The sequence below is a fragment of the Lipophrys pholis genome (genome assembly GCF_963383615.2).
Source record: "Lipophrys pholis genome assembly, chromosome: 8".
Taxonomy (NCBI): domain Eukaryota; kingdom Metazoa; phylum Chordata; class Actinopteri; order Blenniiformes; family Blenniidae; genus Lipophrys; species Lipophrys pholis.
In genome coordinates, this window is record NC_137630.1 from 22,319,899 (window position 1) to 22,335,041 (window position 15,143).

The 15,143-nt window shown below is 44.6% G+C and overlaps 1 protein-coding gene across 1 annotated transcript; it reads left to right on the plus strand.

Moving 5' to 3' along the window:
• Positions 1–210: 210 nt before the first annotated feature.
• LOC308113422 (uncharacterized protein) lies at positions 211–14,257 on the plus strand. The gene is made up of 9 exons (XM_080469708.1): positions 211–1,007; positions 2,765–2,989; positions 3,693–3,851; positions 7,400–7,471; positions 7,569–8,720; positions 9,804–9,920; positions 11,186–11,235; positions 11,312–12,509; positions 13,829–14,257. Exons 1-9 carry the CDS (start codon positions 378–380, stop codon positions 13,982–13,984), a joined length of 3,759 nt encoding a protein of 1,252 aa, XP_080325834.1. The 5' UTR covers positions 211–377; the 3' UTR covers positions 13,985–14,257.
• Positions 14,258–15,143: the final 886 nt, after the last annotated feature.

Genomic DNA, 15,143 nt, shown 5'->3' on the forward strand with positions numbered 1-15,143 from the left:
TCAAAAGCACTTATAACGAGGCTTAAAACATTTAGGTTTGGAGAAAAAACTGAGTATTATTTTACTTTGGTGAAAACAACATTTTCAGAGTATTTCTTCAGTTTAAATGGTTTTATTTTGGCCACAGAAACCGGACGCCAGTGTTAATCCACGTCAATGTCACAGCGTTGACAGGGAATTCAGACTCTGGGCGCGCCGTGCCAAAGTTTCAGTCTTCAGGATGGAGGGCAGCTGGTCGGAGCTCCTCTGTTTGTGAGTGGCGGATTTTAGTTTTTTTCTTCTTTACTATTTTTTTTTTCAGAATATCCTTTTGTTTTAGATATAGTAGCGGTCTTCCTGTCCAACAAGAAAAGAGAACATACTAGAAAAGCTTCGGAATGAACAGGGACGGAGAGAAAAGCGCAAAGACTGCGCTACGCAATCAGAAGCAACCCAGGACGCAGCAGAACAAGAAAAATGACAATAAAGAGGCGCAGAGCTGTTCCTCTCTGAAGGACACAGAGTCGGAGCAGTGCGGCCATCCGAAGGAGATGAAAACTGAGGCACCGCAGGCTAAACGAGCGGGGAAAGTGCCGTCAAGTGCCAGCGCGGAGTGCCAGAGGAGCCCGTGCGCGCAGAGGAAGCTCTCCGATGCCAGCAACGCTTCCGAGGACCTGAGCAAAGACTCCGGCTGCCTGTCCGGGAAACTCTCCTCCTCGGACAGCAGCTCAGAAATATCCGACTGCCCATCTGAGAGCACCAAGAACGACTCCCCGAGCAGCGAAAACGGTTTAAGCTGGATAGACGACAAAGCCTATCTGAGCCGGGACGGAGAGGACGCAGCCGTTGAAAACGCACCGTGCGTAACGGGAGCGGGAGGCAGCAGTGCCCCCCAGCTGGATGCTGCACCGGCGGGGCTCAGTTTATTCAACTCCTCAGGGGCATTTATTGAGCTCATGATGGGGAATACAACTGAAGACTTAGTCAGAGAGGTGGAGGACCTGAGATCAGAGAACGAGTACTTAAAAGTAAGTTTAATCTACTTTAATCTAATTACCTAATCGAGTTGGTTTGATTTCGTTCACTTTAAGTTAGTTTGCATGGTATCTGGATTGATTTAGTCTAAATAGTTCTCGTATTTGTGTAGATTTTCTCGTGTGTGTGTGTGTGTGTGTGTGTGTGTGTGTGTGTGTGTGTGTGTGTGTGTGTGTGTGTGTGTGTGTGTGTGTGTGTGTGTGTGTGTGTGTGTGTGTGTGTGTGTGTGTGTTCTTGTGGAAAGCCCTCAGACTCTCAAGACGAGAGCAGACTTTCTGTCGGCGCTAAAGCCGTGTCATTCTTCATTAGAGAGTCCAGAGCAAGTGAGGAGAAGCTGATGGACGAATCAAAAGTCCAGGCCTCACCTTAAGAGGTGAAAAAAATTCATCTGTATGGCACTTAGACCTAGATTAATTCGTTTTTTTTATTTAGGAAAAAAAAAAAACTTTAGCTGATTATCAGACTAGATTAGTAATACTCAACACATGGGTGCATTTAAAAGGCAGGAAATTACTCCTTGATTAATGCAGTCATTTGGATATCCGGAGTCCGGAGATGAGCTTTACAAACACGTTTTTTTTTTCCTCACTATTTTGTTTCCTCACATTTTAAAAGTGCATCTTAAACCATCCGGAGGCCCAGTGTTGCAGTAAAAGTTTCAGGTCTATTTCTAAAGCTGAAATCTTCTGATTTGACAACTACTCCCTTAGTTGAAGAATACTGAAGACGCTTTATATGTCAAGTAGGTGGTGGAGTGGTGAGAATCCAGGGTTTTAAATATTCTGACTTACTCCAACAACCCAAAGACATTGGTATCTGTAAATGACCTGTTGGTGTGAACGTGTCTGTCCCTGATAACCCTGTGTTGGAGTGATGACCTGTCCTGGGTAATAAAGTCAATCTAATCAAATTAGCTCACGACACAAGCAGTACATTAATGCTTGTTACATAAAGTCCAAGGATTTAAAACCGTATTGTTACTTAACATTGAATCTAAAGTTATCTAACGTTAGTACTCACATTTAGAACACCCACATCTAGCAGTGCCAGTGGGCATGGGTAAACAACAACTTAGACTCTCCAAAGAATTTAAACGACATGCATGTTTTTGGATTGTTAGAGAAAAGCCGGAGTGCACGGACAAAACTCATGTGTGCACGATGAAAATAAGCAAACTCCAGACAGATCAAACCCGACACATCTTTCTGTGTCGACCTTGCTGACAGCTGTGCCCCTGTTCAAACTGACCACACACTTGTAAAGCTCAAAGTAACACACTCAAGCTTCCAAAACAAAACCAGATAAAAGTAACTCTAAGGATCTCTTGTCTGTGACCACTAATGGACCGCTCGTGTCTGTCCACAGCCCAAAGTTTGGAAACAATCCCTACAAACTGCATCAGAAATCTTAATGCCCCCCCCTCTGTGTAACCGTCTGACTGCCTGCAAAGAAAAGATTTGGTTCCAAATGAGAAAAAAAGTGAGCGGGCCTTCTCATCCTCTTAGTTTAACTCCATTAAATAATAACAAAAAAGTTACTAAAGTCATTAAAAGAATAAAAATGCCTGAGACTCATGACTGGCAACTATTACTGAAAAGTAGATATTAAAAGGTAAAAATGTTAAAATTCATAATGAAAGTAAAGAATTTGATGACTCAGCTCTTGCCCAGAAACAAAGTATTGTTATTTCAGTCCTTCCTGCCTCCGGTTTCAGTATGTGTGTGTGTGTGTGTTTTTTTTGTGGCGCCAGGACGAGGTGGAGGAGCTTCGATGTGAGATGCTGGAAATGCGCGACATGTTCCAGGAGGAGGAGGTGTACCAGCTGCAGGAGCTGCGGCTGCAGCTGGAGCAAGCCAACAAGACGTGCCGCATCCTCCACTACCGCCTCCGCAAGGCCGAGCGCCGCAGCATCCGAGTGGCTCAGACCGGGCAGGTGGACGGGGAGCTGGTCAAGAGTCTGGAGCACGACATCAAGGTGAGAGGCCGGGTGGTTTCCCTTAAATTCACTCACCACCAGTCAAGCAGTGAAAGCCTTTTCCACAAACAGGCTCTCTGGATGAATCACGGTGCTTCCAGTCACAGTCATCAGAGCAAACGTGCAGCAGAGCCGCAGAGCCGCTCTCATTTCAACACATTAAACAGTGATCGTCATGTTCATGCACACTGGAGGTCTGAAATCAGTTGACTACACCCTGAGTCACGGCTGTTTGCTGAGCTGTAAAGTGCTCCCTGCTGTTTGTCCGCGCCGCAACAGTTTTATCACCCTGAAATGTCTTCATCGTGCATCCTGTTTATATTTTCGTCAAACTGTAGGGTGATTATGTGGTGAGCTGTTCTTGGTGAGTAAAGAAACATAAAAGCAGCTTTTATCAGAAATGTCGCAGCTCAATCACTGTTGTTAAATGGTGGCAGCCAGACTGTGTTCCTGCGAACTGGGGCAGGGTGTGTGTGTGTGTGTGTGTGTGTGTGTGTGTGTGTGTGTGTGTGTGTGTGTGTGTGTGTGTGGTGTTGGATTCCTGACAGCCTCACCCTCACCCCCTCCATCATCTCCTGTCACAAGAATTTCCTTGTAAAGTCTCTCGGCTTCAGCCAAACCGACTGCTGTGGGAAAACAGTCCACTCAACAACACTTTTCCTCCTTTAAGCTGCAATAATATGCATTTTCCTCCCATGGACAGGTTGCAAAGAGCGTGTCCCGCCGCCTGTACACCGAGCTGGAGGTGGTGCAGAAGAAAAACTCCCAGCTGGAGTGGGACAATGAGGCGCTGCGAGAGAAGACCCAGGAGCTGGAGGTGTGCAAGCAGGTCCTACAGACGGAGCTGGAGAAGACCAGAGAGGTGAGCTTCTCACATCAGAGTCCCCATAAGTCATACATTTACTTAACAGCTGTTCCAGGAGTTTCAATTTCACCCTGCCGAGTTTAACGGTAAAATTCTTGAAACGCCAATCACCTTTCCATCCTCTACCCACTCTATCCAGGACACTATCCTGTGGGGGCTGGAGCCTATCCTGGCCCACCTTGAAAACACATATGTGAGAAAGGCTTTTGTCAAAGCCAAAAGAAGAGAGGATTGTTAAAAGGCAGCAACACAGATGTGATGTAGAAACCTGAAACCAGTGAAACCTGACCGACCAATTTGAGATTTTCATTCATACGTTATTGATCCCTCAAGACATTCAACAATAGGAGTAAAAAAACTACTGTTGTTAAACAACAATAAGGTTCTATTCATTCTTCTTCTATAGCAGCTTTGTCAAGAAGAGGGGTTGGGGGAGGGGTGAGGGCTGCAGCCAATCCCAACAAACAGGTGGAAAAGCAAAGCTGGGCCGATCATCGCTTCATCTCAAGGCGGATATAGAGAAAAACATCCACACATATTTACACTAACAGGAAATGTACAGAAACAATTAGCAAGCACATCTACAGATTGCTGCAGACCTCATTCGGTTGCAGGGAGAACATGCAAACCCTGCACAGAAAGGCCTCATTGGACTCCAATTTTAAACTAGAATCCTGCTGCTGTGAGGCCACAGTGCAAATCACTACACCGTGCTGCCTTTGAGAGATTCACACACAAAGTGTCAGGAAAGTTATTAGTGCTTTGGAGACCTGGTGGAAATCCACACCCCCACAAGAAGAATGTGCAAACTCACTATCAAAAGGTCTCAATGCCCAACAGGTTAGAACCTGGAACCTTCTGGTTGTGAGGTTTTTGATGGTGTTTCTTGTGGCCGAAAATGAGGTCAGATGTGGGTAGTGGGTCGTATGATAAAGGACTATTGCGGAGTACATGTAGATGTGGAATTGCTGCTGTTTTGAGTGGTATTAAATGTGTGTCTTGAACTCTAATGATCCCACCCCCCAACTTCACAGTGGAATATTCCGATTTTCATGGATTCCCATTTATTTCCCACACTTGGTAGTGGGAACAATTCCAGTTCTTAGTTACTTGTAAATGCTGACTGGACTGGACCGTTAATAACTCATTTGTCTGAGATCTTGATATGTGGTCTGAACACTGACAGAAAGTTAAATGTTCATCTCTGTGGTCAGTTGTCCTTCTCTCGGTTACCCCACACAGCTGCACCCGTCCAGCTGTCCTTCTCATCCCTCGTTCCCCCCTGAAGTCAAATGATACGTGACCCTGGGGGATATGGGAGGAGGAGGGCTGGGCCGGCAGCTGCCCGGTGCCGGGGCTGGGTGAAGCAGCCTGGTATGCTGGAGCCTGAACTCTCAGCACAGCTGATGATGTCGGCTGAGAAGACAGGAAAAAAAGCAGAGAGGGTGCGAGGGATTACAAAAATAGACTCTCGCTTTCTCTCTTTCTGCTTGTATTAAGCCCGGCTAAATCTGGATCAGTGTGTATTATGGCCTTCAAAAAGACGGCTGTTGATGCCTTGACACACTGACCTAAAACCATCCTTGAATACCCTTTTATCAAACGGGGTGCCACAACTCCCCCGACATCAAATGAAGACCCTGAGCACCTTTGATTCTCTCCTGCTGGATCCTTTGCTCACTGCAGAGCACTCCAGTGACACGTGCTTGGTTTAATCCAGGATTCGGTGCTTTGGCATGGGCTCAGTCTGGTCCACTCATCTCAGGCAGAGGCTAGTCTCTTTGATCCCAACAGGGAAATCCACTTAGATTACCTAATCTAGGAGCACAAAACACAGAGTGGAGAGATCTGAAGGAGGGAGGACGGTCAGAGCCTCACTGCTCTGCTGCTGGACTGTTTAAAGGAGGAAACACGAGGCTGTCAGCTCAAAGAGAAGCTGCACAGACCTCAACAATAACAAAATCCTCATGAGGATATGCAGTGAGAAAGATAAAGCAGCAGCATTGGTGACAATGTCACCTTTTGTCAGCGATATCACATTTCAGGACGGCAGCTATAGAGACCGTAACGTGACCCTGAGCAGGAAACCGTCCTGGTGTCCGCATCTTCCAGCTCGACTATAAGAACACTATTATTAACACAGTGACATCCAGTCTGGTGTTTAACAGGGAGACAACGCTGCCAGACACAAGCTTACATTCCGCTCATGCTCAGACTTACAAATAACTTGAGTCATGCGGCGCAGAGAAGGAATAAAAGTGGGAGATCGTACATTTGGAGCATCCTTGGACATTTCTCCTTATAAAGTCAAAATCCAAGTTATATTTGTTTTGTGATGGTTTTATCAATCCAAAATGTGGATAGACTCTTTGTTTTTGGTGCTTCGGTCTTGTGTTTTCCGGGCTTTTGGGGTAAATTCGTACTTTTATTAATTCATTCCTCAACCATGTGTAACGCTGAAGAAATCAATTTGGACATTTTACAAAAACAAACAAACAAACAAACAAAAAAACCCCAGTTATTTATCATAGCTTATAAAATACAATGATTTCATGTTTCACACAAATGTTTGAGTTTAGCTTTACTAATTAGGTTCTGGAGTAATGTTTGCATACATCCTACTTTGCTGGGAGATGTAATGTGAAGACATTTGAAATTTTAGGACCGTCACACTTAATCACAAGTTTCTGACACACAAATGAAAGAAAGAAAAAACCCCACAAATTCAGCTCTCAAAAGGTGACCAAATGTAGCCTCACGTTATTTATTTCAAGAATTTGGGAGATTTTCTAAGGATTAAAATTCAAATCTGCTTGAAAGATTTGTGCGAAATGTTTGAGCAGCATGAAAATGGAAAACTCCTCGACTGGGTTTGAAAGTGTAGAAATAACTAATAATAAATTTGCTTTTAATTTCAATATGAGGGTAAAGGATTAAAAAAAGCAGGGTATTGTTCAGAAAGTAGCAGCAGCACAACACAACAGAAAGAGATTGAATTGTCTGAGAAACTTGTGAGGGGCTGAAGAAAAGCAGAAACCGTTACATCTCGAGTTGTGGTTGTTCCTAGATGTTATTTTACTGGTCAGGCCCACTTGAGATCAAATTGTTCTGTATGTGGTCCCTGAACTAATGCGGGTTTGACACTCCTGCCTCACTGTGATGAAGAGGAAGTTTCAGACCTCCGTGCTCCACTCATCCCTTCATCTTCTGGTTTGCTATAGCCAATTAGGGTTGGATGGAGCTGCAGCTTAAGTTGTATTTTCATACTTTAAAGGGCCATTGCGTAAAGTTTAACTCGTGATTCTTTGGTACATTTGGTCACCTGTCAGTCCTTCACCTGGAGATTACATTTTCGTTCTCAAATAATTGAATAATTAATTAATATGAGTGTGTGAAGAGATCTAAGTAACAAATACACATAGAACTTATAAACTCCACGCATAAAGGCAGCCAGCAACAGTCCTAACCACTGTGTCACTGTGCTGCCCCATCTGGATCCATTTCTGTGGATTGTGTGTGGTAAAACATTTGTTTTTGCCCCTCAGAGCTCTCAGAGGAAAAGAAGCGTCAGATCAACAGCCAGCAAAGCAGAGAAGCGGCTTTCTCAACAGATCGAGGTTTGATTCGGATTCATGACAAATTTGCTGTAGTTGCATCCCTGAGTTATTTCATGTGGTTGTGATTCCCTTCATTGTGTTTTTTTGTTTAAAAAAGGATGACAGCGCTGATCTCAAGTGCCAACTCCACTTTGCCAAAGAGGAACTGGCCCTCATGTGCAAGAAGCTCACTAACCTGGTATCAGACAGCGAGACAATGCGCGACGATCTGGCCAAGTACCACGCAGCCTTCGGCGACATTGACGCCACGCAATCGCCAGAAGGGAAGCAAAATTCAGCCCGCAGCAGAGAGGCGGAGGTCAAAGCTCACCTGAAACTGGTGGAAGAAGAAGCCACGCTTCTGAGCCGGCGCATCGTGGAGCTGGAAGTGGAGAACCGAGGACTGCGAGCAGAGATGAGCGACCTCAGAGAGAAAGTTGGAGGAGGAGGAGGAGTAGGAGGAGGAGGGGAAGAGGAAGATGAAGAGAACCGGGATGTTTTGGATGAAAATCAGACCGCAATGGATAATAGAGAGAGAGGTTTGAAAGTAGGACCCATGATGTGTGAGCAGGGTCAGAATGAAGAGTCAGACAAAAGAGACGTGGGTGTTGAGGCAGTTTGCTACCGATCGCAGAATGACGTTATGGCGAGTGCGTGTCACATCCCGCGAGAAGGTCCCATCGGAGGCGAGTGGGACCCTTCAGACAGCCGCGAGAGCGACGACGGCAACAACAAACCCAACAGAGCGCTCAAAGGAATGAGTGTGAAAGACTTTGAAGCACTTCTTGCCCTCAGAGATCATTCCTGCGTTTTGAGCTCGGCGCTCCAGATCCTAACAACACCAACTAAAAACAGCCACAGTTCGCCTCCCTCAAGTACTTTCACCTCCCCCACAGAGAAGAACTCCAACGGGAAGACACAGAAGATATTCCTCAATGAGGCTTTGGAGCTTCTGCAGGCCATGCTGTTGGGTTTCATCAGCCGGGTGGAGACGCTTCTGGCACTGGAGGATATGTGCAAGACCTCTGCTCACAATGACGGACATGTAAATCACGACGCTCACAATATCAGAGAGTCCCAGCTGGAGAGTGCAGTGGACCGCTGCACCAACGAAGCCAAGCAGAAAGCGAAAGAAACCGGAGCAACGCCTGCCGATCAACATGATTTTGTCAGCAGCTGTAGGGATCCGAGAATGCAGCTTTCTTTGCAGATTCTCTGGATCCTCCATCAGTGGTGTCAAGTTAACAGACCGGACACGAAGGGAAAAGAGGTACAGTAAAAGTACACACAATGCACGCATAAGTACAAGCACAGAGACTTTTGTGAAAAAAGTATAAAACCAGGAATGCTGATACTTCTACTTGAATAAGGACATTGTAAAAGCATGAGGGGGTTCAGAAATGAGCACCACCTAACCTGAAATTAATAAGAAGAATGAGAAAATTCATACAAGTTTAGTCTGAAGTGTCCTCTTGTTGAGGTTGTATTGAGGCTATGACTAATGTCAGAGTTCGATTTTCACTTGAGAAAGAAATCGTCCGTCTATACGCCTACAGTTCAGTGATTTGGCGTCTTAAGAATAGTCTTCAGGTTCTGCACAAGTAATTATCCTGGACTTAGTATATGGATCATGTGCTTTGAAAGCATCCAGGTCTGAACACGCTACTTCTCACGATCCAAACACCTATCCAACATGCCTGTTGGCTAAATTAATAACTATTCTATGGCTGTGTGTGTAGCTCAATGTCTCCCTCTGTGTTACCCATGTGATTGATTAGAAATCTGCCAGTGGTTTACCCTCTTTTGGTCGATGTTATAGCTGGGATAGACTCCAACACCCGCTGAACATGACTTAATGAAGATGGATGGATTTGATACGGTTGTAAATCCACGGCTTGTGACTGGCTGTAGGACAACTCAGGATGAATTTTGCTTTAATCTGCTTTAATGTTAAAGTTGTGGTAACAGAAAAGGAATGCTTCCAAAGGCATACTTGGAGTTTTTTCAGTAGTAAAATGATGGATGGGGAATCTGTGAATCTGATCACTGTTATCTGGTTCACCGTCAGCCATGTGGCTGTGAGTTCTCCCTGCCAGAGATACTCTATCATATTTTATAGTTGGAATTTTACCACCCGTTCTCGCTATTTCCTTCCCATGTGGAAAATACCTTTTAAAAACTTGTATGATGCATGTTTAAATCTGGAAACTTGTTTAGGTCTATATGAGTCTTGTAGAGAAAGCTGACATAGTGAATTAAAGGAAAACATTTTTATGACATATAAATCTCCTCCAGCGTGAAAAAGTCACTCCTAAAATCTAATAAAGCATTTTTTGTCGTTGTTTTTATTTAGGATAAAAGAGACGTGTCCGTGCTGCGAGGCTTGTTGCGAGACCTCGGTGAAGAGCTTCAGGATGAGCGGATTGAATTTGACAGTGAGGCCAGAGCAGCTCCGGGCGAGACCGCCGAGGTAAGGATGGTGTTTACCCTTCAGGCAGGAGCTGCCCTGCTGTGTGTGTGTGTGTGTGTGTGTGTGTGTGTGTGTGTGTGTGTGTGTGTGTGTGTGTGTGTGTGTGTGTGTGTGTGTGTGTGTGTGTGTGTGTGTGTGTGTGTGTGTGTGTGTGTGTGTGTGTGTGTGTGTGTGTGTCTGCGTGATACAGCTGGAAGTCCAACTGATGATCTCTGTCCCTGGCTTCACATCCTCCTGACACTCAACAGGCATCATGAAAAGACCCATGCCAGAGTATTTAGGGTAATCTCCTGTAGGAGATGCAGCCAAACAGGACAGGCATGTTGGAGTCTACAATATGAAAACACTGATTCAACTCGGCATCCTACATTCACAGAGTTTTACATTTCCTCATATTGATCAATCGAAATTCAAAGAAATGAAGCTTTATTTCACAACAGGACTGCAGATCTTCTTCAAAGTGCCAGATTGTCTTTGTTACTCCACTGACTAGACTGTAATCCTGCTTTTCCTCAGAGAAACAACTTTTCCATGTTGAACAAAAGCATGCCAGCAGCTTTGCAGGTCCACACTTGAGCTGCAGCTGCGGCTCATTCCCTTGCCGAGTTTGTGTCAAATCAGAGATAAAATGTATTTTTTCTGTAAAGCTTATAATACTTTAGAGTAAAATGTTATCCATCTGAAGATTGCTGTTCACTATAGAGCCACATTTAAAGGTTACCGTGTCCCAAAAACAACAGCCACACAGCAGCATTTTAATCAGAAAACTGTTGATGTTTCACAAATATGTTAATCTTTCTCATCTTTACTGAGCCCCTTTAGTAGTACCTTACGATCACAGACAAAACTCATGTTTCTCAGTACCGTGAACAGCGCTCAGCAATACTGAAAATGTTGAAGGTTTTAAGTTCTCCTGGGAGAAGAAGAATCAAAGGTACAGCCATAAAATCTAAATAACTACAGTCAAACTGGAAGTAAAAGTTTTAACAGAAGTAAAAATGAATTAGTTTAAAAATCTTGCATAAAAAAAGCAATGCATCTAAAATAGTGGAGTCAAATCCTGGTCCTACACTTGCTTTCATTGTCTCCATCAGTACTCCTGAATGTCATGAGTAGCTCATTTCACTTCATATGAATAGTAGTTGAAAGACTATGAGTTCATTATCATCCAGACTGAAAATCCAGGAATGTCTTTATGGATTTTCAGTCTGGATTGTTCCCTCACAGGGTTTGTCCATATAAATATTTCTTCTCTTTTGCCTCAGCGTCCCGTCAGCGGTGTTCTCCATGATGGACGATCCTGTGGAGCCGACAGGTCAGTGTTCACCACAAACATCTTGTTCATGAGCCCATCGAAGACCAAACGAATTTATCACCTGGTGTTTCCACAGGATCTGCAGCTCAACAGGGAGCCGAGTCCGGCGACAGTTTTCTCCACACGGTGCTAAGCGGAGCAAGAACTGGTGCTATCTGAGCCAGGAGGCGGCCCAGCTGGACCAAGAGGACCCCGTTAAGACGTGGGACCATCTAATCATGCCGCTGAGCTTCCCTGATCTCAACTTTGAGCAGATGTCGATGGAGAGGAGCCACACTGCCCCGGAGCAGTCGGTCTTTCGCATCTATTACAGCCCGCCGTCCGCCCGCAGAGTCCAGCTGGCTCAGCAGAAGCAAAGCCCCGTCTCAGACAGTGGATCTGTCAGCACGCCCTCCCCCTGGTGCACGCCGCCGACCTCCTTCTCTCAGCTCTGTCTGGGGTCTTCTGCCAACCTGAGCGACGACATGAAGGAGATGACGGCCAGCTGGAGGCACACGAGTCACGGCGGCTCACAGGAGAAGAGGGGGAGATTAGCGGAGCGCTGGGTGGACGTGGCCTGCTCGGGTACTCAGACCCTCATCAAGCCTCAGATGGTGAGCGTGGGCCAGCAGACAGATGGGACTCAGACCTCCATCACCATGAGAAATAGCCCTTCCAGAGTCCTGAGCCCCTCGCTCGTCTCTGCTCGCTCTCATCACATCTCCTCCTCGTTGGACGGGATAACAGGCCGAGCCGAGAGACCTCGATCATCGACCTCATCACCTAAACTTTACCGAAGACACTCTGCTAGTGCCGTGTCCTCCATCCCCTCACCCACCAACCTGAGCTCCTCCTCCTCTTCATCCACTTCCAGGGATCGAGCTCTGTGGAACATGTCGCACAAAGGTCACCCAGGCCTCGTTTTGAATCGACAAAGCAGCCCTCGTGCAGGTGCGAGTCAAACCCACGGCTCTCTGAGCAGCAACAAGCCCCCCAGCAAAGCAGCCAACGCCAACCGGTACGGCCTGGTGACGGAGTTTCTCCGCAGGGTGAGCGGCCGGGCGGACAAACCAGCGCCGCCTGGCTCGGGGCAGAAGCCGAAGAGCCTGAAAAACCTTGAACGAGTCCCAATAAGGCCTCCGGCTGCCCCGCTGCACAGGAACGACAGCGTGACGAGGATCGTCAACCAGAGATTCATGAAGCAGCGAGAGGAGGCCGGTCGAGGGCAGAAGGAGGAGAAGGGGAGCAGCCTGACCCAGAGCGGCAGACAAAGCACGAGTACGACCACAACGGAGGTCAGTGCTGAAAAGCACGACAGTCTATTCGGTTTTTTATTGGCTGTTGTCAAAATTTGCATATTTGCATTACAAAGCAATGCACAAATAGGAATATACCAATTCAGACGTGGCTACATTACGGCTGGGAAGTGCTGATCGTTGACCTCATCAACAGTACAGTCTAATGACCGACTGATGGATTAGGATGCAGGAAACAGGAAATGTCTTCTTTATCACAATGTGTGATTTCATTGAGTTTCCTACTTTCATAGTAAAAAACAAAACCTTGCCTTGTTGCCTTGTTGTCCCCATCAGTCATACTTACTGTACGTAACTGACTGTTTGCTTTAACATGATCAAAATCCAGCTATTGTCTGAGCACCTCTAAGCTCCTGTTTATATAAGAAGGAGAATCTACTGTCTAATGAATGATAAATGAAAGCAGCTTATAAGATTTAAAAGCAGTCTATATCCACAGAATCAGTGCTGTTAAATAGACTGCAACATACCTTTATAGGTGCTGCCTGCTGCTGTCTGCATGTGTAGATTTTCTGCCCTTTCTAATCGCTGCTTCGTCTTTTCTTAGGTTTTTTTTTTTAGAAACATCCAGATTATAGATCATGTTTCAACTAACTGATGTAACTTCAGCTGAACTTAATGAATGAATCAGTCATTAGCGTGACCCAAGGCAAGGCAAATGTATTCATGGCGCACCATTCAAACACAGTTTCAAAGTGCTTTACAAAGAAATAAAAGCAATAAAATAAATACATAAAAACTTTACAAAGAAATTAAAGAAAAGTAAAAATAAAAGAAAGAAATTAAAGCTTTAAAAGAAATGAAAGAACTACATTAAAGCAAGCAACGAAGAATCTTAATCTCCGGATCTTTAAGTATTACTGCAATAGCTACAATACAGCTATGTACACATTACCAAGAAACTTTAAAGAGATCATTCAAAAAATAATTACTTTACTAGTCATTTTTTATTTGTAATAACTAGTACAGTGACAACACTAGTTTATGAAGCTTTATTCAAGTCTTACATTTCAGTAACATGCAAACACTGCTCAGTAACATGTTCCAAACAGATTATTACCAAAATAGGTGCTAATAAAGTTTTGGGAACTGTTGACACATTGCTCACAACATTCATCAGTAACAATTAAAACCTTTCTACTTTATCCTGCTGAGATTTATCATAAAAACATTAAGCTTTGACATGTCAATTCACATCCACTATGTCTCCTTTATTTCTTTGTTATTATGTTCGGTTTAATAATGGAAATTGTCATGCTTCACATCAGCCTGTTTTTGGTTTTTTTTTCTGCCGGCAGGATGGGAACTATGAGTGCAGCTCCAGCAGGACGTTGACCTTCTGCTTCGCCCGTCAGTCTCGTTCCACCCAGAGGCAAACCTCCAACCCGAGCAAGCTCCAGCGGCACAGACACCCGCCCGCAGCGAGCACGGCAGGAGACTCAAGCTGTGGCTGAAACGGAAGCTTAACATCGACACCAGGAAGAGAAACGAACAGATTTAACATGTAGTCTTTAAACTCAGCTTCACCGAAGATGATTCAGTGGAGCGCTCAGTTAATTGTATTTAGATGTATTTCTTATGGTGCAATTTAAAAAAAAAAAAAAAACCATCTCCTTTTACCTTTGGGCTTAATCCTTATGTCACTTACTTATAATACATTTTATATACTATGTTTACAGAGGATAACTTCATGTTTCATTCAATAAACAAACATCGAACGTGAAATCATGTGTGAATCCAGTCATGTGTTTTTGGTTTTACGGTCACTTATGATTTTGTTCACACTTCCGACACTTGTTTACGAGGCAGTAATCAGCTCTTCGAGAACAGTGCTGCTGGCTGTTACGCCACATGTTCAGAAAAAGAAAAAGTACACGATAAGCAGTTAATAGGATGAGACTTCTTAACCTGTCAGGAGCATGACCTCACTTCTCTTCTTTACTCAGTGGCCGCGACTCCTGACTTCCACTTTCACCGGGCAAAAAAGCAAAATCTTTTTTTCAAAATGTGTATTTAAAATCTTTCCATGTTCAGCTTTGTGCTACAGATAAGAATATCAACATTTGAATTTCCCTCAAGCACATACTGATTCTCTACAGATGAGATCAGATGAGGCTCTTTGTCTCTCAGCTGGTAGTCGTGGTCAAGGACAGGTCGAGCAAGCGCCGGAGGAAGAGGAGGAGGAACACAATCACACGGGGTCACATTTCACACATGTTCATCCTCCACTGTTACACAAACACACACATCGATGTGGGTTAGTTCCCAGTGGAGAGGCTTTGGTTGAACATGATAACCCAGATACACGGGGCCAGTGAAGCCACATGAAACTGAAAACAAGAACATTTATATGCTAAAATATCTTTCTGGTTTTAATAAAGTATCAGTGTGGCTACACTTCACTTTGCATTTTTATTTTTAGCAAAACACAAAGTTCACCCCGTTCCCCATGACCCTGAGCTGCATAAAGTGGTTTAGAAGATGGAATAAATGAAAAAATAAGTTAATTTACAAACTCGTTTTTAACTATTTTGATCATTTATTGACTAGTTTTGCTCCACATTTTTCACCATTTAGATTGAATAATCAGTGTTTGACAAAAACCTGCAGGTT

Coding starts and splice junctions, on each gene's coding strand:
- LOC308113422 (XM_080469708.1), top strand. CDS start 378: ATGAACAGGGACGGAGAGAAAAGCGCAAAGACTGCGCTACGCAATCAG. Junction 3,852..7,399: donor AGCTGGAGAAGACCAGAGAG/GTGAGCTTCTCA, acceptor TTTGCCCCTCAG/AGCTCTCAGAGGAAAAGAAG. Junction 9,921..11,185: donor CTCCGGGCGAGACCGCCGAG/GTAAGGATGGTG, acceptor CTTTTGCCTCAG/CGTCCCGTCAGCGGTGTTCT.